Here is a 26,909-nt window from a genome sequence, read left to right as displayed (position 1 = left end):
ATTTGGCCACATACATGGTACAGGTTGGTTAGACAGAAGGGTATAGATTTATCTTGCCTGGAATGCCATTGTTAAAGGGGTACATTACCATTTACAAAAAGTATAAAAAATTGTGTAAAACTTCTCTTGTATGATTTAACTCCAATCCTCACGAACAATAAAAATCCATTCCGATTGCCAACTGCACAGGGTAACTTTTTTTAAGGTGCTCTCGACTTCTGAGTTTCAAACACTTTAGTCCATTGAGTAACAAGTGATTAATCGGAAAGAGCAGTATACTGTACAAACAGTTCTCATAACCAGAACAGCATCAGCCATGGTAGCCCTTTGAGTTTGCTGAATCCTGCAGTCTGATACTATAATCAATTTGGACAATCCCTTATATTTCTGAATAATAAATATCCCTTAAGGAATGATGGGACTCAGAGATTCATCGGGGATTTCCAGCGATAGTGTTATTGTTTTCAGAGATGCCCAGGGTGATATTTATCTGTCAAGCAGAGGGTGCAGGGATAAAAATGAGCATTACTTACAATGTGACCATGGAAACCTGTTGGGCCCTGATCAAGACTCAAAAAACAGAAGGAGTATCTTCTGAATAGGCTGTAAAATGTTATTACTGCTGCCTTGGCCTGCAAAACATTGAGCCAGTGGGAATTCTTCAGAAGGGAATGGTGAGGGAATCCAACTAATATAAACAACTGGAGACACAGATGCTGGAATCTGAAGCAAAAAACAAACTGCTGGAGGAAGTCAGCAGGTCGAGCAGCATATGTGAATGATAGAGAAATGGGGGGCTATGTGGGAGGGAAGGGTTAGATAGATCTTAGAGCAGGAGAAAACGTCGGCACGACATCGTGGGCCGAAGGGCCTGTACGGTGCTGTAGTGTTCTGTGTGCTGGTGGGGGGGAGGAAGGGATGGGCGATATTTCGGATCGAAACACTACGTCGGGACTGAGAGTGGAGATGGCTGGTATGCGGGGAGGGGGGAGACAGGAGCCCGAGGTGATTGGTGGACAGAGGAGGGGTGAAGGATGACGGGCAGGTTGAGCTCGGTAGGGGTGGAGCTGGGAGACAGAGGCAGATGGATCATGGGGGGGGGGGGGGGTTAGGGTGAAGGCGGAGACAGCTGCTGGAGGCAGGTAAGCAGGAACACCGGCAGTGCTGGGATCTCATAAGTAAGGAAGGGGGATAAGTGGGAACAGTTGAGGGAGAGGTGAAGGGCCAGATGGAACCATATGGAGGAGGGGATGCGGGAAGGTGTGGGAAGCAGGTGGATGGAACCAGAAGGGAAAGGGGGAGGGGGACAAAACTAGAGTGATGGGGAGCTGCGGAGGGTGGTGGGTATGGGAAAGGGAACAAAAGCTGGGTGTGCCAGAGGTGGATCGGAAGGCAGGGGGGTGGGGGGGGGGGGGGCAGGGGGGGCAGGAAAACACAGGAGGTAAGGGTTACCTGAAATTCAATGTTCATGCTGTCAGGTTGTGGGCTACCCAGGCGGAATATGAGGTGTTGTTCCTCTAGTTTGCATTGAGCCTCACCCTGGCGGTGGAGAAGGCAGAGGAGGGACAGATTAGTGCGGGAATGCGAGGAGGAATTGAAGTGACCTGCGGCTGGGAGCTCGAGACAGCCAGTACGGACAAGAGCGCAGGCGCCCTGCAAACCCGTCGCCTCGCCTGCGCTTGGTCTCGCTGTTGTGGAGGAGGCCACATCAGGAGCACTGAACACGGTAGACGAGGTTGGAGGAGGTGCATGAGGATCTCTGCCTCACCTGGAAGGGCTGTTTAGGTCCTTGGATGGTGGTGAGGGAGGAGGTGTAGGGACAGGTGTGGTACCTCCTACAGTTGTTTGGAGTATTAGAGTAATATTTGGAGTATTGCAAGCAGTTTTGGGCCCCATTTCTAAGGAAGGATGTGCTGGTGTTGGAGAGGGTCCAGAGGAGGTTTACAAGAATGATCCTGGGGGTGAAAAGGTTAACGCTTGTGGAAAGTTTGATGGCTCTGGGCCTGTACTCACTGGAGTTCAGAAAAATGAGGGGAGATCTCATTGAAACCTACCAAACATTAAAAGGCCTGGATAGAGAGGACGTGGAGAGGATGTTTCCAGTAGTGGGAGAGTCCAGCACCAGGGGGCACAGCCTCAGAATAGAAGGTCGCCCCTTTAGAACAGAGCCGAGGAGGAATTTCGTGGGAGAGTCTAGGACTAGAGGACAAAGCCTCAGAATAGAAGGTTGTCCCTTTAGACCGGAGATGAGGAGGAATTTCTTTAGCCAGAGGGTGATGAATCTGTGGAATTCATTGCCAGAGGACTGTGGAGGCCAAGTCATTGGGTATATTTAAAGCGGAGGTCGATGGGTTCTTGATTAGTGAGGGCGTCAAAGGTTACGGGGAGAAGGCAGGAGAATGGGGTTGAGAGGGAAAGATAAATCAGCCACGATCGATAAATCAGCTATAATTCTTCTCCTATGTTTTATGGTCTTAATAGTTGCAGGGGAAAGTACCAGGGGTCGGGGAGGGATAAGCAGACCAGGGAGTCACAGAATGAGTGGTACCCGTGGAAAGGGGTGGGGAGGGGAAGGTGCGGCTGGTGGTGGGATCCTGTTGCGGCCGGTGGGAATGACAAAGGACGATGTGCCGGATACGGATATTAGTAGGGTGAAAGGTGAAGACGAGGGGAACTCTATCCGCAAGAGAGGGCTCCATCAACCACAACAGAAGAAGAGTCAGTTTCTTGAAAGAGGAGGACATCTCGGGTGTCCTGGAACGGAAAGCCTCATCTTGAGAACAGATGCGGCAGAGACGGAGAAACTGGGAGAAAGGGATGGCACCCTTACACATGACAGGGTGGGAGGAGCTGTAGTCTAGTTAGCTGTGGGAGTCAGTGGCTTTATAGTAAATGTCGGCGGATAGTTTGTCTCTAGAGATGGAGACAGAGAGACCTAGAAGAGGGAGAGCGGTGTCAGAAATGGTCCACGTGAATTCAAGAGCAGAGTGGAAGCTAGTAGCAAAGGTGATAAAATTGATAAGTTCTGCACTCGTGCAGGAGGCAGCCCCAATGCAGTCGTTGTGGCAGTGAAGTTGGGGAGTGGTACCAGAGAAGGTTTGGAACAAGGAGTGTTCCACATGGCCAATGAATAAACAGGCGTAGCCAAGGCCCATACGAGTACCCATGGTTACACCTTTGACTTGGAGGAAGTGAGACCAATCAAAAGAGGAGTTGTTCAGGGTAGGAACAAGTTCAGCCAGGCAGATGAGAGTGCTAGTGGAGGGGAAAGAAGCAGAAGGGCTTTAAGACCTTCCTAATGGGGGAAGAAGTTGTATAAAGACTGGATGTCTGTGGTGAAGATGAGGCGGGGGGGTGCCAGGGAATCAGAAGTTGTTAGAATGGTGGAGGGTATGCAAGGTGGTCCTGGATGTAGGTAGGAAGGGACTGGACAAGGAGAGACAGGATAGAGTCGAGGTATGAGGAGATAAGATCAGTGGGGCAAGAGAAGACAGAAACAATGGGCCTACCATATGAACAATTGGATTTCAAATGACATGTCTGACAAAAAAACTGAGAAATCAGGTCTGGAACCCTGCAAGAATCCTTGCAAGAAATGCGGCTTTTTGTGGGTGATTTCTGTGATAGTGACAGTACCTTCCTACCTGCTGGTGTAAATATGTAAAGTGGAATCAATGCCACTGTTGGAGGATGGTGTGTACAGGCAATGTGTGAAGATATTAGTGAGGTGAAAGACAGATTTGTGGATTCCACCAGCCACTTCATGCATCATTCAGAAACACTTGTGTCTCTATGTCTTGCTCATTATTGCCTTGTGAAGAATTCAAGAAAGGTGGTTGATTATTTGTAGAGTGGGATGTTTTGTGTTTCAAAATGTAAGAACCACCTTGAAGACTTTGAAGGGAAAAGTAAGGTTTGGGATGGTATATATTTGCACAGATACATGGATCAAGGAGTATCTTTTTTGCAAGACTATTTCAGAATCAGAATCAAGTTTATTATCACTGACATATGACATGAAATTTGTTTTGTGGCAACAGTATAGTGCAAAGACATAAAATTACAATAAATTACAAAATAAATAAATAGTGCAAAACAAAAGGAAAAACGAGGTAGTGTTCGTTGGTTCATTGACCGTTCAGAAATCTGATGGCAGAGGGGAAGAAGCTGTTCCTAAATTGTTGAGTGTGGGTCTACATCCTCCCCGATGGTAGTAACAAGAAGAGGGCATTTCCCAGATAGTGAGGGTCCTTAGTATTGGATATGGCCTTCTTGAGGCACTGGAAGATGTCCTCGGTGGCCCATTTGGAGGACAGGACAGTATCTGGAGGCCAAGAATTAGTCCTCCCCGGAGATGAAAGTGGTATGCTTGGAGATAGCATAAAAGGTCAGCCGGAGAAGCACATTATCACACATCTGGATCCAATGCCGGAAGCAGCTCAGCTGCCTTACCAAGGGAAAAAAGAGCAATATGCTGTTCACCCTCATCCTAATCAGAATTAGGTTTACTATCACTGATTTATGTCATGGAATTTGTTGTTTAGCTGCAGCAGTACAGTGCAAGATATAAAAATTACCAGGTTACCCAAAAATAAATAAATAAATGGTGCGGAAGCAGAATAACGAAGTAGTGTTCATGGACCATTCAGAAATCTGATGGCAGAGGGGAAGGAGCTGTTCCTGAAACATTGAGTGTGGGTCTTCAGGCTCCTGTACCTCCTCCCTGATGGTAGTAAACAAGAAGACTTCTCCGTGGATTTGTCACCTTGTCGTGGTGGGGAAGCTTGCGTGGTCCTGAGATCCCGAGAGCAATGCCTTCTGGAGCTATGTTCCTGGTAGGGTCACCCATGGCGGTGAGGTCGATGGTGAGGTCCCTGACAGAGAACAATCCAACCAAGACCTCAACAGTGGAACAGGCAGACGAAGTTACTTCAAACTCAACGGCTGTGAAGGCGGATGAAGGATGCAACAAGTCCAGCAGCTCCAATCGTCGTGGTTTCCATGCCATTGGAACCAGTTGGTTGATTTGTGAAGTATCGTGTGCTTTTTATAGTGCAACATCAAGTACACGTCAAACAAATACACGCACAGGTGTCTTCGCTCTGTGGGCTGCTTCTCAAGTCTTTCGGCGATCAGAGAGGGCAACGGGAGCAGGCAATGTGATGGCTGGAAGCTCCTAGTCAAGAACCGGCATGAAAGTGGTGAATAAGCCACTTGAGAGCCCATAAATAGATCCATGGAATGAAGACCATCATCCTCGACCTCGAGGGATAGCCACAACGACGACAAAACGAGAAGAGGGCATGTCCTGGGTGGTGTGTCCTTAATGATGGATGCCACCTTCTTGAGGTGCCACCTCTTGAAGATGTCCTCGAGAATATGTGTACTGCCTCAGCCTCATCAGTTCTCAAACCTCACAACTACTTGCCATGCCGGTGCATTTGTCCCTCTTGGTTTACGAACCTGCATGTGTTGCTGTCTGATCACCCACCACACTGCCAGAACTCACCAACAAGCACCAAGACCTCTTCCCGTCAGTTCCTTCCTGTACTGTCGGAATCTCACTCCCAACACACGCTGCCCTCGGGATGGCTGCCATGAGGACGAGACAATGTCCATCTCCTGTGGACTGCGTATTTGAAAGAAGTTCTGGAGAAGGATGCGAAAGGCCTTGTAGCGGTTCAGCCCAAGCAGTTGTATAACAGGGGACTCTCTGATCTATGGGCTGTTCCCAGGGACACACATCAAGTGCTGCTGGAAGGTCATCAACTTGGTGAAAGATGTGCTTTGGTCTGCCCAAAACTTGTGGGTCTTCCAACACAATGAGACGTCCGTGAGGGAATGCTGCTGACTGGCACATTGCAGGCTGCAGGAGTACGTGCTGAGGGACGAATTGATGCTCGGTGCAGCCAATGCAAAGGCTTTGTGGGGAAGGAGTGCAGCTTAGGGTTCTTCTGCCGTGAGACATTTAGGGACCTTCTGCCATGAGACATTTAGGGACTGGGTCCAGTGTAGAAACCTCTCAAAGATATATGTCGTGAAACTTGTTTTGCTGCAGCAGTATGGTGCAAGGTATAAAAATCACCATGTTACCAAAAAAAACAAATAAATAAAATAGTGCAAAAGAGGAATAGCATCCCAGGAGGTTGCATGAGTAACAATGATGCCCTGTACACAAAAGGTGCAATCACCATCGATGTATATAACCGATAACACTGTTCCACTTCCAATGTAAAGAGCACCGTGCACTATGTACTTTTAAAATTTTTTGTATATATTTTTTTTACAAATAAAGTTTAGTTTTGTAATTTAAAAAATCTGTTCACTCATCACTGACGCTTACCTGTATACCTTGATAGTCACTCTCAGCTATGTTGGCGCCGGAAGAGTGGTGACACTTGTGGGCTGCCCCCCAGCATATTCGCAGTAAAGCAAAAAGATGCACTTCACTGTGTGTTTCAATGTACATGTGACTAATAAATAAACATCAACATCTAATGCTTCTGACAAAGGGATGAATATATGCCCTTATCATACATTCAAAGTCTTTTCTTTCCCCTCCTTTTGAAGAGAGCAGCAGGGAGAGGCAGAGGTGACTTGCAAACAGTGGCTGCAAAAGAGATGTTTTTTTTTAATTTTAAATTTTTTAAATTTTATTTACAGCGTGGTAAGAGGCCCTTCTGGCCCAACGAGTTCGTGCTGCCCATTTTAAACCCCAAATTAACCTACCCGTACGTTTTTGCAATGTGGGAGGAAACCGGAGGAAACCGGAGCACCCGGAGGAAACCCACGCAGACACGGGAGAATGTACAAACTCCTTACAGACAGCGACGGGAATTGAACCCCGATCACTGGCGCTGTAATAGCATCGCACTAACCGCTACGCTACCATGCCGTGTTGGAAATCACCAGCAACTCGGCATGCCTGACCACAACTTCCAACGTTCCTACCCTGACGGTATTCACCCATGTCTTTTATCTCCCACAGACCCTCACACATCCAACATCAGTAATTGGATGACGAGCTCAGACCCTGCTCGTGTTCAGGTACTCACTTTAGGCTGGGTCCAAAAAGATAAATATTTGACTCTTCATCTGGTCACTCGCAGTTCAGGAATGTGCTCCACTGTTCTTTGAGATACTACACAGAAACAGGCACTTCAACCCACTGAATCCTTGCCCATCACCAACCACTCATATATACTAGTTTTATGTTAACACCCTATTTTTTGATTCTTGCCACACTCTCATCAACTCCTCCCAAATTCTAGGTTGTACTTAGTGAAGATTATTGACAGGTCAAGAAACTGGTATTGGGTTTGTGAATCTTAAATGGTGTATTTAGATTTGATTTTGATCTACAGGAACATCCATTTTTGAGGAATTGTATTCAAAATGTCAGTCATTTCCACCTATTTTTCTGGAACCTCCTTCGAAACTCTGTGTTTCTGTGGAGTCTATATTGGAACAGGACACTGCACAACCCAACATGACTACCAGGGCTAGCACTGAACAGATACTGCCTTGTCAGCATTCTCTGTCTCTGGGTCTGTGCTCTTATCTCCATCCCTCTGGCAGTCCTTTTCATGGGTATACAATCAGGGTCCACTTCATAACCATGGAGTTATGTCACACCATGTGACTTCACAATGAAAACCATAACAACCCAGAGATAAGTGGAGTGGACAAAGCACAGCAAAGAGGTGTAAAATGCACATTTGTACAGACAGAGCCAAGTCGAGAGGACTTGTACACAAGAGTGTTCATCAACCATCCAAACCTGGGAAGATCACTGGAGAGAGGACTAGAAATCCAGAGTAAAGGAAAGGTGTTAATCAATGGAGAGAACGGACAGTCACATGGAAAAGAGGTTGCCAGCTAACAGGAGGTTTCATTCTGACTGTGAGGGAGTGAACAAGGACAACTTTAACCTTGATCAGGCACTGAAAGCACTTAGTCAATAAATTCCTTCAGACTGAGCAGCAGTGGGTCAGAACCTGGGATCGAGCTGCTTGAAATATGTCAAACAGCCTGGGGTTAGAGTCCTGAAAGGCAACGTCAGTTAGCAAGAAGGCTCAAGTTATCTAATGTGATACTGAACTGAGCACCTTTAGCCTTCTGGTCTCAGGCTCTGAAAAGGCTCTTAAAATGCACAGTAGTGCACAATCATTCTCAGTTGCCCTGCTGAAAATGACTGAAGAGGAAGATGAAAGTTGTCAGCAGAAAATATCAAACACCCTCCACACACTGGGCTGTCATCACCCAGAAATAGTATTATCCGCCTGTCATGACTATCTATCCTACAAGAGCACTCAGACGGCTCCACAGGGGGCTGTAGTCTTGGAGACCATGACAAGGATTATCAAAGACACCCTTGACCAAATTAGCCAGGCAGTAGCGCAGCAACTTATCTCTTTGGCTGTACTGTGGATGACAACGTCAGAAGCCAAATCTGAGATCCAAGAAGTTGCAAGCAATCTCTTGGCTGCCATGAGCTTCAGGTTTATAAATGAAATTGTCCAACTGATGATGGAGAATTTCAGACAAGGTCACCTTCCACATGTGTACAAGGTAAAGACATTGACCAAAATGTCAACAGAAAATGTGTATGGGATGGTGCCCTTCCTCAAAGCTATCTTGACTACCATGATTCCGGTTCTCATTAAAGTTAGAGAGGATGAGCTGAAGTCTGTATTTGCCTCAGCAATAGGTAGTTTCAGCAAGAGCATCCTGATCTACCTAGGAAATAGTGAGAAAGGTGCAGACCCTACAATCACCAAAGAGTCTTTCTCTCCTGAGATCAGCATTGTCTACAGTCTCTTGTTCAAGGTGTTGCTTGAGAAGGAGCCCTCCAAGTTCTACATCCCCACAGTAGAAGCTCTTGGCTATGTCAGCAACCTACTGCCCAAGGACAAACTAGAGGAAGAGCTGCCCAAGTTAATTCTAGGCATCCTGACTCTCTATGAGAAACAGGTGGGGCATTTTTCCATCACAGAGAGTCTGTGTCGGGTACTGGAACTTGCGACAGAAATGAGGCATGTCGGGCTGAAGACACTGATGGACAATCTATTCAACAGTCTTCACCGGCAGATCTGCCAGTCAGTGGATCTTAATAACCAACTTGTCACCAAGAGCCACACTGCAGCCCTTTGCTGTTTCACAGTTCTGGCATCAACTTACACAGATTCAGTGGTTAACTTTCTCTTGGGGAAGTTAGAAAATTTTGATCAGCAAACGAGAGCAGGAACACTTAATGTGTTGAGACACCTCATCAGCTCCCTCTCCTCACAGCTGGAGGGACAGAAGACACGGATCGTGGATGCAATAAAACCAATCCTTCCAGACAAGAGCAGCAATATGGAGAAGAAGCAGGTTGCTCAGGTGATATGCGCCATGGCCCAACAAGGATATCTTCAGCCAGAGGGAGGAGAGGTAATGGTGGAATTCCTTGTCAGGCAGTGTACTGCACCCACTGATTCACGGAACCCAGCAACAGCCAGCCACCATACAGATCAGGTTACAGATGAAGCTTTGGTTGCAATATGTGAAACGGTGATGTTTATGATCACAGATACAGTGAAGATGGAAGCTGTTCTCTGGCCATTCTTATTGGGATATGTCACTAAGACTCAATACACCAAGGCTTTAACAACAATCTGTAACTGCATAGCACATATCGCAAGAAGGAAACTACAAGCTAGCAGTGAAAGGTTGTTACCAGCTTATGAGGAGGATGCCAATCTCCCGAAAGCACAGGCGCTTCTGGCCCGGCTCCTCCTGGTGTCGTGTTGCCCATATCAGGGAGGAGGCCGAGGAGCTGCTGCACTCCGGCTGATGCAAGTCCTGAGCTTCAGTATCCACCCAGCAATAGTGCCAGAGTGGGAGGAGCAGCTTCCTTCATTGGCTGACTATTTACTGGAAAACTCAGAAGCATCTCTACCACAACAGGAATGGGAGGAGAAACTGCTGCTATTTTTTTCTAGGACTCTGAATACCATTGACGATGAGGAATGGACAAGCAAGCTAAGCGATGAAATGTGCAAACAGATTGACACCAACCCCTGTTGCCCCCAAGAGAAAGCTTTCCTCTATAAATCTCTCGGGACGGTGCTCCATCAGGTGTCCAGTAAAGACATCAAGGAAGAGCTTCGCCAAATGTTACAGAGTGTGCAGCATAGTCAGAGTGCAGAGAGAGAGGGTGTGGCCATCGCCATTGGCCTTTGTGCCATGACCCACTTTGATGATACCCTTGGTGGCCTGGAGGAGTTTGCACAATCCAATAGATTGAAGAACATGAATACTTTCTTTGATACACCTCAAGATAAGCCCAATGTTAATGGGGATAAAGCGAAGAGCACACTGGTCCTCTGCTATGGGAACATGGCACTCTACGCACCTCAGGAACTAGCTCTATCCAGAATCGAGACCCACATTCTGCCAGCTGTGATAAACCACTTTAATGCTTGTCGGCAAGGGATAAAGTTTGAATCCAGAGATCTCACTTTGAAGCTCAGCCTGATAAAGGCTGTGACTCTGATAGCTAGAGCCCTACTTTCACGTCACCAGATAATTCCCTTCAATTTCAGCAGGAAAGGGGAGCTCCTGAGACACATGCAGCAACTCATTGAGGCTGAGCCACCAGACCTGCTGCACACTCCTGTTCGACAATTAGCCATGAAGGCCTGCACGTACCTCGTACAACTACACACTGAATCCAGCCAAGCTGACACCTCGCAGCTGATTCAAACCTGCCTGATGAGCACTTTCGGCTTGGTGCCTTCCAAGTTGGAGAAGGATGAGGATATGGATGGTAACACCAAGCAGACTCCAGCACTTTTTGGCCAAACCATGACTACCCTGCAAGAACTTCTGAAGCAAGTTTTACTTCAGGACCTGACCTCTGAAGGTCTTCAGGTGATATTCACACAACTGGAAGAGTGGATTGTGTCAAGAAAGGACTATGAAAGAGAGAGAGCACTGGGCACTACTTTAGAGCTGCTGAAATATTACCTGGAGGCATTCTATGTTAACAGTGTCGCTTCACTAAAAAACTTGGGGTCTCTGATTGGACAACTGATGCCGCGCTGTGCAGATCCATCACTACCCGTTGGGCAGATGGCCGTGGACAGCTTGTACATCATCCTGACTATTCAGTTATTATATGAGAGCACCAATCTAGACCAGCATAATGAGGATCTTGAGCTTCTGAAAGCAGCCAAGGAACAGTTAGTCAATCGCAACAGTTCCATTTTCTTCCAAACATGCTGTCAGATTACAGGGGTCATCTCCAAGTGTTTGCCCCATGATCAGCTGGGCAACTTGCTCTTTACACTCTTCAAAGGACTGGATGACCAATACCTTAGTTGTTCCAGTGCAGCAGCTATCCTCATGAAAACCATCATGAAAAGACGTGGCAGTGAACTTTGGGACCAGGTCTCAGAAATCCTTGACGTGCTGAGGGTTCCACTGCAGCGTGTTCCTTACGAGGCGGTGAAACTTTCAGTTCTACGCAGCATTGCCATTCTTGCCTTACATAACCCAGCAACAGTTGTGTCCTGCCTCCTCACTTACCCTGTTATTTCAGACAAGTACATCAGTGACATTTGGAGATCACTTGCTGAGGAGAGACAATGTGCCCTGCTGACGATGACAGAACTGTTGGAGACACTAAACAGACAGCTATGCTCTGGGGAAAAGAAGGCCTGTTCCAAGAGTGAGAGCCCGACTCAACCATCTGCCCTTGAATCCCTGGCACCTGTGTGTGCGTTGTATGAGATGATAACCACACCAGAGTCTGAAGAAACTGTAATCAAGTTGTTCCCCCAACTATTCAGCACCCTGCTTATCCATCACTGCTCCTTTGTCAATGTGCGCTTGCCCAAGATTTTTGTTCCCCATCATGATTTGAAGCAGAGGGAATTCTCTGCTGAGCCTCAGACACCCAGCAGCAGAGATGTGTGTGTGAACTGTGTGGACATGCTAATAAAGCTGCTGGATCAGTCAAACCATCAACAAGTGGTGCACTTCATGGTGGAAGCTGGAGGTTGGGACCAGATGATGGACCTATGCAAGTCCCACCGGGGGGTTATACTGCTGGCCAAAGCAATGGTCCAATATGCCGCCCCTAGTCTGCCTGTGATCGTAGCACAGCTCTCATTCTTCATTCTCACTGTGCAAGACTGTCAGAAAGTCACCATGGCTGCCTTCTTTGGAGAACTTTTAAAGTCTCCACTGGCTTCGCAACTGCAGATCACGGACATCCTGATGAACAGATTGCTTCGATGTTTACTTCACACTTCTTCGGTTGTGCAGTTTCTCTGTGTCCGAGGTTTGGGCAACGTTACATCTGGAGCTCCTTATGGCATTGAGAAATATTCTCGACCAGTGCTGTGTGCAATGACAGCACTGATGATAAGCGGGGAAAATGATAATGAGGTGCTTATGTTTGAAGTGCTGTTGTGCCTGTCAAAGTACTTGGAGCATTTGAGAGCAAATACCATCAGACCCTTCATATTGAGAATCTTCACCGGGATCCAGCCATTCTTTGATGCTAAATGTGATAAAGTGCGAGCTGAAGCATTTTGTGTATTGGGGAAATTAGCCAGGTGTGCAAGTAGAGATCCCAAATCCTACTTGTGCCAAAAATTCCACTCAAACTTGATTTGTCTGTTGTTGCATCTGAATGGAAACAGCCAGGAGGTGTGTAGAGCTTGCAACTCAACCCTTCGTTTGGTCATCCCCTTTATTGGTTCAGATGAGGCCGTCTCAAAGATTGAGAAACAGTTAGGGGAGCCTATCCTGGACTATACAGAGTTCTTGAGGGACATTTCTAAGCAATTCATTAAGGATTTCCCTGATAGGATCCATTCATATGTGACAGACTGTACATCCTTCTTCAATAACCCAAAGGAACAGATCCGTGCAAATGCTGTGACCCTTTCAGCTTTCTTTTTCCAATCTTTGGAGCCACCTTCCCAACCTGTCCAAAGAGCCAGCTGGTGGAAAAAATACACACACCACAGCTGAGGTGGACCTCCTGAGTCAACTTAGATCCTAAACTTCCTCAATGACACCTGCTTTAACACTGCTCCCTCCGTCACTTCTCTTGCTTTGGTCATCTGCTTCTCACCTGATTACATCCTCTGTTCTCGCTGTTTTGTCAGAGATTAATTGCTGCTTGCTTCAGAATGTTGTTATGGAAATTTCTTTATTATAAATAAACCGAAATGTTGCGCCATTCTAATTATTGTTCTGTCTTCAAAAGGTGCATATCCCTTTGGCACGAGTGGGAATCAAATTTCTTGATTCTCAAATATGATCCTGAATTAGAGACAAACTATGCCACTAAATAGAATTCAGTGTTTCTGCTTATAAGTTTCACCTTGCTGTAACAAGCTGAAACATGCAAGCAATCCACACCCTCACCCTGGCCCCAGACCTGACACACTGACCCCTTGATCCCAGTCCTGGCTGCATGCCTGGATCGCAATCCAAACCCCCGGCTGACATTCCGGACTAATATGTGAGCCAGATATCAAACCATCAGGATTTACTGCAGCAAATTTTTTCCACTGTATGGTATGATTTCATGTATAATTTGTATTCTGTATATCGTCTGTACCTAATTTTCCTCTGGATTGGTTGTCAAGTTGAGTTTATTGTCATGTGCACAAGTATGGTGAGGTACAGGTACCATGAAAAACTTGTCTGCAGCACCATCACAGGCACATAGGTACAGACAATACACAGAACACAAATTATACTGCTGTGTGATGTGTAAAAGAAAGTAAAATAAAAGTGTGTTCGACATTAATAGGAATAACAAAGTTGAGAAAATCTGCAAGTCTAGCATCAGCAAAGTCCTGAGGGTGCCAAATTTTTATCTGTAAAAGCTGTCTCCGTGCTCCACTGCTCCCGAGTCCAGTGTGCGCTGGGAAGAATCAAACTTTCTACTGGGAACAACACCACTCTCTCAGTGGAGGGATTTGGTTGGCTGCTTTTCCTGCATGAACTCTATCACAAACACTCGACTTGGTCAGGTTAAACTGTGATCCATTGTGGGATGCTGGGATATTAAACTGGCAATGCAGTTCTGTTCGAAGACAAGGCCTTACTTCAGAAGAGAGGCCTGCAGCTTCAGACCTCCTCACAAGCCCCCTGGTCTCAGTACCCCTGGTCCCCTCTGCCACTGGACAGGACCCCGCTCTGTCAAGTCCCTGCGGTAGGTAGGTAGTGTGCAACAGCAAATCCACATTAGGAAACTACATTCAGGCAACTTCCACTCCATAGTATAAAGTTCAGAACATGGCATATCAGCACCCTCATGGGCAATCCCAACTGTAAGAGACCCAAACATTGCTCTGCCAGTGTAGCTCAAGAACTCAGATGCAACCTCTTCTCACATATGTCCATCAACCCTTTGATTCTTTTGCCATTACCTACATAAGGGGTAAATTACAGTGCCCAATTAACCTATCAGCATCTTTGGGATGTGGGAGGAAACAAGAGCACACAGGGGACACCCACGTGGTCACAGGGAGAACGTGCAAACTTCACATGGACAGCACTGGAGATTAGGATCGAGCCCGGGTCACAATGTCATCTTCACAGAGTGAGCTACAACATGAAGAATGAACCAATCTGGTGTCTCCACTACATCCTCCGTGGAATCAGTGGATGCTTTAGGATTCCAACCAGTGTTAACACGGAACCAACACGCAACGGTCATCTGTACGTACACCCCAACCCTGGAAGCTTCCAATTAGCCAGGTAAGGAAGTCTTGAAAAAATCCTGGTCTGCGTTCTTGAGGGAAGCAAACTGATCCTCCTGGCTGAGTTTAACTCCAGAATGCAAAAAGGCACAACCCTCAGGCAAGGCACAATCAGCAAGGAAGGAGGAGGGAAGACCAATTCCAACATGATCTGCCTCTCAACAAAATTCTTGGGGCAAAGCCTCATTGTAATGCACTCCTTGTTTTGTCAGAGGGACAAGCATACGACCTCGTGGCAACATCTGCAGTCTAAGCACTGGTACAAGTTATATCAATGTCAGAGCAAGGGACTACAAAGATGTCAGCATTACCCATGCCACAACAGACACCACTCACCGCCCATCCAATCCACTTTATTACCTCCATCACCCTGGCCCCAAAACATCAGCATTGCTGCAGGAAGGTCGACGTCAAAGCTCTGAAGGACCGCAAACAGTAGCTCTTCCTACACAGCACCTCACAAGCAACCTGTCGACTCTCAGTCTACAGGAGTCAAAGAGTGTCCACAGTGTCCGGCTTGCCCTGACGTCTTCCATAATTGGCATCTGCGAAGAAATTCTTGGCTTCCCTACCAATGGGAATGAGAGTGAGGCTAACAAACAGCAAACATGAGAAGATCCTGGGTTGGAAGCTCCACCATTCTCCAAGGGAGAAGAAACAGCTCTACAGGCAGCTTGAAGGCGGAGGCCCAGCAGAAGACCCAGTGCCTATAGAACAGACGGTGGGTGGAGAGACCACAGGCTCAGTTATTTGCTGACAGCCTCGGCATGTGCAGGTTCTTCAGCGCTGTCAATAACCCAATAACCCAGCACTTCATCCAACTGAGAACCAAAAAGGAATGTGAAATCATCAAGGGCACAGACCTCCTCAGATAAGTGCCCTTTACTCCATTGCATAGCAACCTATTCTGTCCAGCCTTGCCAGCACTCCTAACTGATAAGTCAAAAAGGCCAGATCTTAACTAAAAAATAAAAAGGCCTCAGGACATAGATGGCGTCCATGTTAATAAAAATCAATGAAGAAGAACTTTAGTAATAAATCCAAAGCCTCATCGTCCTCATCTGCAAAGAAGAGAGCTATCCAGCAGACTTCAGAGAAACTGTAATCATGACCATCTTCAAGAAAGGAGACAAGTCTGACTGTGGTAGCTACAGAGGTGTCTCCTGCTGTCCGCCACAGGGAAAGTTATTTCAAGCACCATCTTCAAGTCCCTTTTCCCAGTGGCTTAAGAACTGCTCTCCAAATTGCAGAGTAAATTACATCCATCTGGAAGCACAGTACACTGTGCAACAACTGCAAGAGAAATGTAGGCAGCATGACCAACCATTATACATGGCTTTATTCAACCTGACGACAACCTCCGTTGGAAACAGTAGTCGGGTGTGTGGCTGGAGCCAAGAATGAGACCGGGCACGCGGCCAGAATTGAGCACCAGAGTCTACAGTGTAGGGAGGAGTGTGGGCACATGTGTGGGTGAGAAGTGAGGAGGGAGGGAGTGAGTAAAGTCCTGTGCCTGACCTCACGTGTGTGTCTGAGCACATATGCAAGAAAGAGTGCCTGCCTCCCTGGTGGCACCTAGGCACATGCCCACCAATGTGATTTGGTTCAATCTGGAACAAGAGCCTTAAGCAAACTGCAAAGGCATGAGTTGAGTTTACTATGGTAGATTGGGAAACTATATTAAAAGTGAAGACGTTAAGTGAGCAGAAGCCAAATTTTAAACAAATAATAGTGTACAGTTAATATATATCCCTTTAAATCAAAAGAAAGCAACAGAAAAAGTGGTCCTTCCATTCCAGTCAAAAAAGTTATAGTATTCGCTCAAAGGAACAGGCTCATGATGTTGACTGCCAATTTCCCTCTACAGATGCTGCCTGACCCGCCGAGTTCCTCCAGCAGTCTGTTCCTTGCTCCAAATTGCAGCATCTGCAGTCTCATGTCTCCAACAGGTCTGTAATTTTGCTCGAGGAAAGCAATAAACCTGAGGACTGGGAACATTTCAGAATTCAGGAGGGCCACAGTGTTGATAAGGAAAGGGAAAAGAGGCGAGTGAGAAACATGAAAATATTGTTAAAAACATCTATAGATATGTAAAAATGAAAGACCTGCAGAAGTTAATGGAGGTCCCTTACTGACTGACACTGGAGAAATTTTATTGGGGAATAAAGGAATGGCAAAGAAATTGAATAAAATACTTTGTGATCACCTTCATGTTAGAATACACAGAAGACCTGCTGGAAATAGTGGAGAATTATGTGCCTAGAGTGAATGAGGAACTCAAAATAATTAGCATGTGACAGTTTTGAAATGTAAGTTGACTGCATCAGGACCTTTGACCGCATCCTAAGGTTTTGAAGGAGCTAGTAATGCAGACAGGGGACACACTGGTTGTTGTCTTCCAAAATTCCACAGATTCCAGAATGGGAGAAGCAGCACGGTACAGAGCAAGTAGAGAATTGAAGGGCAGAATGGTCTCCTGACAATTCTGTGTTTCTCCCTCTGGGACAAAGAGGCAGACACGGACACCCCACACTGAGGCAGAAAGGGAGATAGAGAAACCTCAAACCGGGGCAGAGGGGACTGACTCAGATACCCCACCCTGGGGACAGAGGACAGACACAGATGCCCCACCCTGGGGACAGGGGGCAGACACAGATACCCCACCTGGGGCAGGGGGCACAGATACCCCACCTGGGGCAAGGGACAGACACATGCCCCACCCTGGGGACAGACACGGATACCTCACCTGGGGCAGGGGGCAGACAGATACCCCACCTGGGGCAGGGGACACAGATACATGCCCCACCCTGGGGACAGGGGACAGAGATGCCCCACCCAGGGGACAGACACAGATACCCCACCTGGGGCAGGGGACACAGATACATGCCCCACCCTGGGGACAGGGGACAGAGATGCCCCACCCAGGGGACAGACAGATACCCCACCCTGGGGACAGGGGACAGACTCAGATACCCCACCCTGGGGCAGGGGACAGAGGGATACCCCACCCTGGGGACAGGGGACAGACTCAGATACCCGACCCTGGGGTGGGAGCGGGGAAACCATGGAAACCTCACCGGACGACAACGCTCCCGCCGCCATTCCGTTACCGGCGCCGGCGAACCTCCCGGCGTCATGACATCATCTATTTAAATAATTTACGCGGTGAGGTCACCGCATGCGCACCAGTTCGACCCGGAGCCCCGAGAGCGGCGGGAGGAACAGGCCCGAACCGGAGCCCCGAGAGCGGCGGGAGGAACAGGCCCGAACCGGAGCCCCGAGAGCGGCGGGAGGAACAGGCCCGAACCGGAGCCCCGAGAGCGGCGGGAGGAACAGGCCCGAACCGGAGCCCCGAGAGCGGCGGGAGGAACAGGCCCGAACCGGAGCCCCCGAGAGCGGCGGGAGGAACAGGCCCGACCCGGAGCCCCCGAGAGCGGCGGGAGGAACAGGTTCATCCTGGGCCCCGACAACGGGCGGCGGCCGAGGCCGTGCCTGGAGACCGGTTCGATGGGGAAGAAAACGCGAATCAACCTGCAGCAGAGCCGGCGGCGGCCCATCCTGCAGCTGGAGTCCGGCCACAAGAAGGAGGACCGCGGCTCGGGCTCGGGCTCGGACGGTGAGCTGGGGGGGGGGGAGGGGGAGGGAGGGAGGAACAGATGGGGGGAGGGAGGGGGGAGAGGGGGAGGGAGGGACGGGGGAGGGGGGAGAGGGGGAGGGAGGGACGGGGGAGGGGGGAGGGAGGGGGGAGAGGGGGAGGGAGGGACGGGGGAGAGGTAGAGAGGGGGAGGGAGGGACAGAGGGGGGAGAGGTAGAGGGGGGGAGGGAGGGACAGAGGGGGGAGAGGTAGAGGGGGGAGGGAGGGACAGAGGGGGGAGAGGTAGAGGGGGGGAGGGAGGGACGGGGGGAGAGGTAGAGAGGGGGAGGGAGGGACAGGGGGGAGAGGTAGAGGGGGAGGGAGGGACGGGGGAGAGGTAGAGGGGGAGGGAGGGACGGGGGGAGAGGTAGAGAGGGGGAGGGAGGGACGGGGGAGAGGTAGAGGGGGAGGGAGGGACGGAGGGGAGAGGTAGAGAGGGGGAGGGAGGGACAGGGGGGGAGAGGTAGAGAGGGGGAGGGAGGGACGGGGGGAGAGGTAGAGAGGGGGAGGGAGGGACGGGGGGAGAGGTAGAGAGGGGGAGGGAGGGACGGGGGGAGAGGTAGAGAGGGGGAGGGAGGGACTGGGGGGGAGAGGTAGAGAGGGGGAGGGAGGGACTGGGGGGGAGAGGTAGAGAGGGGGAGGGAGGGACGGGGGAGAGGTAGAGAGGGGGAGGGGCGGACAGGTAGAGAGGGGGAGGGAGGGACGGGGGGAGAGGTAGAGAGGGGGAGGGAGGGACGGGGGGAGAGGTAGAGAGGGGGAGGGAGGGACGGGGGAGAGGTAGAGAGGGGGAGGGAGGGACGGGGGAGAGGTAGAGAGGGGGAGGGAGGGACGGGGGAGAGGTAGAGAGGGGGAGGGAGGGACGGGGGGAGAGGTAGAGGGGGGAGGGAGGGACGGGGGGAGAGGTAGAGAGGGGGAGGGAGGGACGGGGGAGAGGTAGAGAGGGGGAGGGAGGGACGGGGGAGAGGTAGAGAGGGGGAGGGAGGGACGGGGGAGAGGTAGAGAGGGGGAGGGAGGGACAGGGGGGAGAGGTAGAGAGGGGGAGGGAGGGAGACTTGTACTGCCAGTGGGCTGTTCGGGCAGGCAAGCTGATTAGGGATTGCCCCGTCTCATCACGTTACGGCTGCCAAGGACATGTGGGTCTTCACAGTGTCCCTTAGAACCAGTGTGAAGGAAACTCACTGAAACTTGCCTTGGAGTCAGTTGGGAAATGAGATCTAAAGTCCCGCCAGTAAATGAACGATGGCAAATAATTAAATGTATATTTCATTATGTATTTCACTGAGCGACACTGGGCGTTACTAGGAACTAACTGGGTACATTGAGGGTAGTAACGCACGCACACAAAATGCTGGAGGAACTCAGCAGGTCAGGTAGCATCTATGAGGGTAAACAGTCGAGCTTTCGGGTCATCAGGACTGGAGAGGGCAGAAAGCAGAAGAAGAAGGTCGAGGGAGGAGTACAGGCTGGCAAGTGATGGTCTACTGCCCTCTCCTACCGGATTCCTCCTCCTCCAGCCCTTTGCCTCTTCTGTGCATCACCTCTCAGCTTCTTGCATCACTGCCTTTCATCCTCCCTCTCACCTACCCCCTGCCTGCGTGTGCTTCTCCCCCGACCTTCTCATTCTGGCTTCTGCCCTCTTCCTTTCCAGTCCTGATGAAGGGTCTCGACCCGAAATGTCGACTTTTTATTTCCCTCCACGGATGCTGCCTGACCTGCTGAGCTCCTCCAGCATTCTGTGTGTATTGCTCCAGATTCCAGCATCTGCAGAATCTCTTGTGTCTACATTAGGGATAGTATTGGGCTAAAAGGTTATTCTCCATGTGTTGTCAATAAATGTGGGGTCAAGGCACAGGATTTAATTGAGGAAAAAAAACCTAAAAGTTTAGGTGATTAAAAGCTAACAACCCCACCAGAAGGTCTGTATTCCAATGTTCTGAAGGAAATAGAAAGATAGTTGGCGCCCTATTAGCTGCTGTTCAAAATTCCTTGTGTTTCTGGAATGATCCAAGAGGATTGGGAGCAGCAGATGTAACCTTAATTTCAAGAAAGGTTAGAACTACAGAGCAATTATATTAGTCATCGAGAGAAGGCTGTCATCCGTAAGTGAAGGGGTAATAATGGAATTCTTAGAAAAGAATGATGTGATTAGGCAGTCAACATAGTCTCATGACAGGACAGTCACGTTTCACAATTTTATTAGAGTTCTTTAAGGATGTAACTAATTGGATAGCAAAGGGGGAGCCAGTGGATAAAATATCTTTCTGTTTTCTAAAAAAGGTATTAGTAGGATGCTCTGTAAGAGATTGCAGCACAGAATAAAGGCTCATGGGGTTGAGGGTAGTTTATTAGCATGGATGGGCAAGCTGCAACCACTGAGATGTTGAGTGGATCATTTCTCTTCCAAGCTATACTAACAATTGATATAACTGGACCAAGGATAGTGTGAAGTTTGCTGATGCAATGGGTTGCAAGGGTGGATTTGAATAGAACGAGGAGAAATGTGAGTTAATTCATTGTGGTATGAAGAATAGAATGGCAGGGTATTATTTAAAATTTGGGGCAGTTGTTTGGGGGATTTGTGTTTTATCGCACGTGAAACACAGTCAACATTCAGGTACAGCAAGTAATTATGGAGGCAAATGGAATATTGGCCTTTACTGCAAGGGGGGTAGAGAAGAGAAGAAGTCTTGCTGCAGATGTTATTAGAGGATGATGCAACCATCCTGGAGCACTGTTGTTTGATAAATTTGGTAGAGTGAAGGCTTACAGATCAGTTGCTGTAATGAGGGACAGTCTTATGAGGCATGAATGAGTCTCATGAGGCTGTGGTCTGGAGTTCAGAAAAATAAAAGCATATTGAAGCATATTTGACAGGGTCGGTGCTGTCAGAGCTGTTCCCTTCTCCCCTGTGGAGTGATCTAGAATGGTGCATATCTTATGCACACTGCCTAAGACTTAGATAAGCAAGCATTTCAATCAAGTTCTCTGCCTTAGAGAGCTGTGAATCTGAGTCATTGTATATTCAAGGCTGGGTGTTTTTTTTAAGCTGAGGTCAGAGATCAAATCAGCTCTGATTTTATTGAATGACGGAACTTAAAGTGCTATACATACAAAGCTATAGGGATTGGATATAATATGTTAGGATGGCTAGAGGATTGGTTAATGGGCAGATTGGTAAACTGTTACTACTGCATCAACACAAGGATCAGTATGGGGTTCCTCAGTAATTTGCAATGCATAACAGTGGCCTACATGAAAAGCCAATGGACTAGAATATTCAACCCAGCAGTCTCTCAGTTTTGGCCACAGTGTTTTTCAATCTCAAAGACCCCTCCCACCCGGGACATTCTTCTCCCCTCTTCTATCAGGTGGAAGATGCAGGTGCCTGAGGGCATGTACCACCAGACTTAAGGACAGCTTCTATCCTACTGATAAGACTATTGAACGACTCCCTTATACAATGAGGTGGACTATGATCTCACAATCTACCTTGTTGTGACCTTGCACCTTATTGCAGTGCACTTTCTCTGTAGCTGTGACACTTTACTCTGTACTGTTATTGTTTTTACCTGTACTACATCAATGCACTCTGTACTGACTCAATGTAACTGCACTGTGTAATGAATTGATCTGTACGATCAGTTTGCAAGACAAGTTTTTCACTGTACCTCAGTACAAGTGACAATGATAAACCAACACCAAATCTTGCCAAGCTCCCTGAGACTGACCCTCAGGCACTGCTGAGGTTAGCAATAAAGTCGCCTCACACTTCCAGCTTCTTTTTAAAATTAGCCAAAGTCTGACTATAGTTGACAAATGATAATCTGTGCTTCCAGTCTGCACTAACATGAGCATTATGCAGCAGTTTGGATTAATTATTTGCATTTATGTTTTTAAATCAGTCCATTCGATAGTGGAATTTGAATGAAGTTCTATAAACGCATATAAACCTTGCCTTGGTTAATCTCTTTGTGCTAATTTCACAGCTATTGAGTTTATTACTAGCAGGGAGTTGAAAGATTGGATCATTTTCCATGCGTGTTTAATACAGTAAACCCAAAACTCATTCAACACGAAAATTCTAGTTTTGGGAATATATTTGTTTATTCTAAATCAAAGACTCTATTACCAAAAGCCAATCATTGTAATACTGCTTTTAATTTGTAGTCATAATTGCACACTAGTTTGATTATTTAGCAACATTTTTGAGAAGATTTTTCAGTTCTTTGATTATTTCACATCGATATTGGCAAAGAATCATACGAGAGGACATGGCTTTAGGGTGAAAGGGGAATGGTTTAGGGGGAACATTAGAGGGAACTTCTTCACTCAGAGTGGTGGGAGTGTGGAATGGGCTGCCATCTGATGTGGTAAATGCAGGCTCGCTCTTAACTTTTAAGAGTAAATTGGATAGATACATGGACGAGAGAGGTCTGGAGGGGTATGGGCTGGGGGCAGGTAGATGGGACTAGCAGAATAATGTTTCGGCACAGACTAGAAGGGCCGAATGGCCTGTTTTCTGTGTTGTAGTTTTCTATGGTTCCACAGTGTTATTTTAAGAACTGGAATAATTAATTTTGCATGAATAAATATAAACAAGGTTACCATATTAATGACTCCAATTTCTTGCATAATAACCAAGGAGGAATAATGTGCAAAGTAGAGGTCAGGGAATCCTTTTGTGAGAATGATCCTTTCTGTGGTCATGTGACATCATGGTGGACGATGTGGGGATTTTTCAGTAGCTTCTGACTCTGCACAGACCAGTTGACAATACTTTGTACAAAATCTCAGTCAAATGGTCCCATACTGAACGTTAACAGTCCCACTAAGATCATAGTGTTTACAAACGTGTGAAAAGGTGAAACAGGACTAAAGCAAACACATTCATGTCAAATTGCACTGGTTGAATATTATTAAATTTGTTATATTTGCTTGTTATCGCATAAAATATACATTATTTAATGCCACTAACATTGTGCATATTCATTAAAAAGTTTTTCTCCTGTTTTCAGGGTTTCTTACACCATATACATCAAGAATTATATTGCTATATAGCGATTTGAAAGCTGTAATATTGTTCTTTCATTGTGATATGAAATGTATTAAATATAAGATTCTATTTTCATAACATGGTAGTTTTTGTAGACTGAGGCTGCATTTATTTGACCTGGCAGTATGCAACCTGGTTAACTGACGCAATGGTTGGACACGGAATGGAAGCCCATTAGTTGCCTTTTAAGTGTAGATGGTGCTATTGTGGTGAAGCAAAGTAGCAGCTTGTTACATTAATTTAGTTTTTTGATGGCTGAGCTGCCACTAATTGTTGAGGTTTCTTTTACCACGCGCTGGGAAAAGATGTTCCTGTTTTTTACATCAGTCTTCTGAAGTTTTTCTCTTCCAACTGGATGAACACTAATACTATATTTATCATATCTGAAGATCCTTAAAGTCTGGACTAAGATTTAAATTGACAATGAAATCTCCCCCTCATCTCCATCCCAGACTAAGTCTGAGACCTGTTCCTTTCTTGGGATCTAGCTGATCCAGAGGTCTCCTGCCATTCAGTGGTCCTGGAGTGACAAGAAGAACGCTTGGAGGCTCATTCACTGGCAGCTGAGATTCACTGCTGAAGTAGAGGCCATGAAGTAGAAGCAGTATTTGGAGCGACCATCAAGTGGGTGGTAGAAGGTCATTGGACCAGTGGGGCACTCTGTTGATCCAGCCATCTCGTGACCTGAGACAACAGGTGCTGGAGGTTAACAGCAGTACCAGCACTTTGGATATTCGGGTCCAAGAGGACTTCCCTGGTTTGCTGATGATGCAAATCTAGTTGGGAAACCGAGCCTTGAAGATGCAAACAAAAAAAGTCAGCCTAAGAGTGCAGATAAGTTGTTTGAATGGAGAAGATGGTGAGAGATGAGGTGTAACTGGAAAAATGTATTATAACTTGCTAAGAAGGATAGGAACAAAATGGTAGAACACGATATGGTCTTACCCTTTAACCGTTGCTTCTTAATGTGCTGCCCCGTAAAAACCCTTGCACTCTTCCGATTCTGCCTTCTGTACATTTTAATTTTAATCGCTGTCTTGGCTTTAGGTTCATGAATTAAACTCTGCGATCTCCATAATTCTCTCTCCGCTTTTAAAATGCTTCTTCAGATGTATTTTAACCTCGCTTTTGTTGCCCTTATTTGACTCTCCTAATTTTTGTTTTGTTGCTGCCCCATCAAATGATCCCAGTACAGATCAACCACGCTGCATTGGCAGAGTTGGATCCTTTGTATCTCCAGTTCCACAACCCCAAATGATTATGGTATCTGTCTTCCCCTAAAAACACAACCATGTTCAACCTGTAGTTCCAGTATTTTCACTCAGCCCTCTCTCCTTGATATCATTGACGGTTAACAGCTTAAGATAAAACCTGGCATCTTATAGCCGAAAAATTCCTACCCATTTGGATATTATAGAAAGGCTCTACTATATAGCCGCCCACACCAGTTTTTCCCATAACTCTGCTGGTTAGCCTGCTTCAAGTTCATATTTAATTGTCTTTGAAAGGTTTCCATGGAACCTGCTTCTATCACTCTTTCAGATGGTCTGTTCCAGGTCATAACAACCCCCCTCTGAAAAGTATTCTAATTTACCCATTGCTTTTGATGATCATTTTATATCTTTGATCTCTGCTAATCTGCCATGGGAAATGGTTTCTCCTTCTCCATAAAAGCTGAAGACCTGCGCTGGGTCTTCCTGTAATCTGCTCTGGTTAAATTGAACACGTCTCTTCACCACGAGCTTTATTTCAAGCCATTTGTAGGCAACTCCCAACCATTAATAAAGTTGAATTTTGTTTAACTGTGTGAGACTAACACTAAGATTGGAGTCCAAACAAGTTCACAGAAAAGATTTGTGACTGTTTTGTGACTTTCAGCCTCAGGATATATTAATGCAATGTAGTAAAGTCTGATCTCTAGTGTAATACAAGGGTACATCACCTAACTGATGCACAGAGGGACACCAGGAGTAAAGAATGAGTTTGGGCCCCATGGACTCCATTAAGACCATTGACAAGGGCCCACCTGGCAGACTGGTCCAAAAGATTAGAGCCCAGGTCAAGTTAGCAAATTGGCTGAGTAATAGAGGCAGAGGGTGATAGTGAAAGATTGCTCTTGTGATTGGATGCCTGTGTTGGATTCGACTTTTTTTAACATGTATGGTGTTTAATACACCTCAAGTGGCTGCACAAGGAATGGCCACTTCCTAGCTTCTTCGTTCGTCCATCAGGTGAATGTGTTTTTTCATTGGTTGGTTTGGCCACAAGTATCTAATAGGTTTCCTGATGGGACTATTGTTAGCTAAGGAGTATCTCTTATCTCAGGTATAAAAGGTGTCGTTTTTTTGTTAATCACTCTCTTGCTCTCTTTCCACCCTCCTCCTCCACCACCGCCCCCCCCCCCCCCCCCCCCCCCCCCCCCCCCCCCCCCAGCCCTAGCTCATCTTTAGTTTCTTTTGTCTTGGCTCACTTCCCAGTAGCAAAGCTAGTGCCGTGTGCTCTGTGACTGTTTCTTTGTTTTAAACTTTTCCAATAGAACTTTGTGAAGCACCAAATTGTTTTCAACTCATTCCTGGACTCTTGAACGAACCTGCAGATTCGAAAATAACCGGATCCGACTCCTGTGACCGTGACTATACCACAAGGATCAGTGCTGGGACTCTTACTATTATATGCATTAATGATTAGGATGGGAATGTTGAGGCATGATTGATAAGTTCACAGACAATGCAGAAATTGGTCTGGATATTGTGGAGGATAGTCCTGGGGCTACAGAAGTAGGTTGATGGGTAAAATGTAGAGCAGTGACGCATGGAATTTAATGCTAAGTGTTTTGGGAGGACGAATAAGGCTAGGACGTACCCAGTGAATGTTGGGGCCCAAGGAAGTATTGAGGAACAGAAGGACCATCCAAGGATGCCCAAAAGTAGCAGAGCTGGTAGATAAAGTAGTTAAGAAGCCATATGATATATTTGCCTTTGTTATCTGGGGCACAGAATACAGAAGGGAGAGTATGGTACAAGTTTATAGAACTTTGGTTCGGCCACAGCTTGGAGTATTGTGTGCAATCCCAGTCGTCACGCAATAATGGAAAGGAGGTAGTTGCACTGGAGCGATCGCAGAGGAGATTCACCAGTGTGGTGCTTGTGCTGAAGCAGTACAGTTATGATGAGAGGCTGGATAGTCTAGGTTTGGAGCAGAGGAGGCAACGGGAACTGATTGAGATGTACAAAAGTATGAGGGACAGTTTTACACAAGTTTTTGATGGCTCGCTCAATTAAACGCAGCCTTTTCATTTTCACCCCACCTCGGGAATCAACTGTATTTCTGATATTTGAACAAGGATGCAGTGAGGTTTGAGGGTAAATGGTCTTAGCATAAACCAAACTGAGTGGGTTGTTGGTAAGAGCAGTCAATGATCGAGTACAGACTGAGGAAATGGTAATCAGCT

At 47.2% G+C, this 26,909-nt stretch overlaps 2 protein-coding genes across 2 annotated transcripts in view; both read left to right on the top strand.

Moving 5' to 3' along the window:
* The first annotated feature begins 8,190 nt into the window (after positions 1 to 8,190).
* On the top strand, positions 8,191 to 15,383 carry LOC127578010 (maestro heat-like repeat-containing protein family member 1). The gene is made up of 2 exons (XM_052029715.1): positions 8,191 to 12,605; positions 14,984 to 15,383. Exons 1-2 carry the CDS (start codon positions 8,191 to 8,193, stop codon positions 15,381 to 15,383), a joined length of 4,815 nt encoding a protein of 1,604 aa, XP_051885675.1.
* Positions 15,384 to 17,967: 2,584 nt separating this feature from the next.
* Positions 17,968 to 26,909, top strand: part of fnbp4 (formin binding protein 4) — a 38,594-nt gene continuing 29,652 nt past the window's right edge. The window contains 2 exon segments of the mRNA XM_052028978.1: positions 17,968 to 18,144; positions 18,183 to 18,387. Coding sequence (XP_051884938.1) covers positions 18,279 to 18,387 — 109 coding nt within the window. The 5' untranslated portion in view covers positions 17,968 to 18,144; positions 18,183 to 18,278.

This window comes from Pristis pectinata, chromosome 14, assembly GCF_009764475.1.
Source record: "Pristis pectinata isolate sPriPec2 chromosome 14, sPriPec2.1.pri, whole genome shotgun sequence".
Lineage (NCBI taxonomy): Eukaryota > Metazoa > Chordata > Chondrichthyes > Rhinopristiformes > Pristidae > Pristis > Pristis pectinata.
Note: the sequence above shows the minus strand (reverse complement) of the source record. Positions and strands in the feature narration are given on the sequence as shown.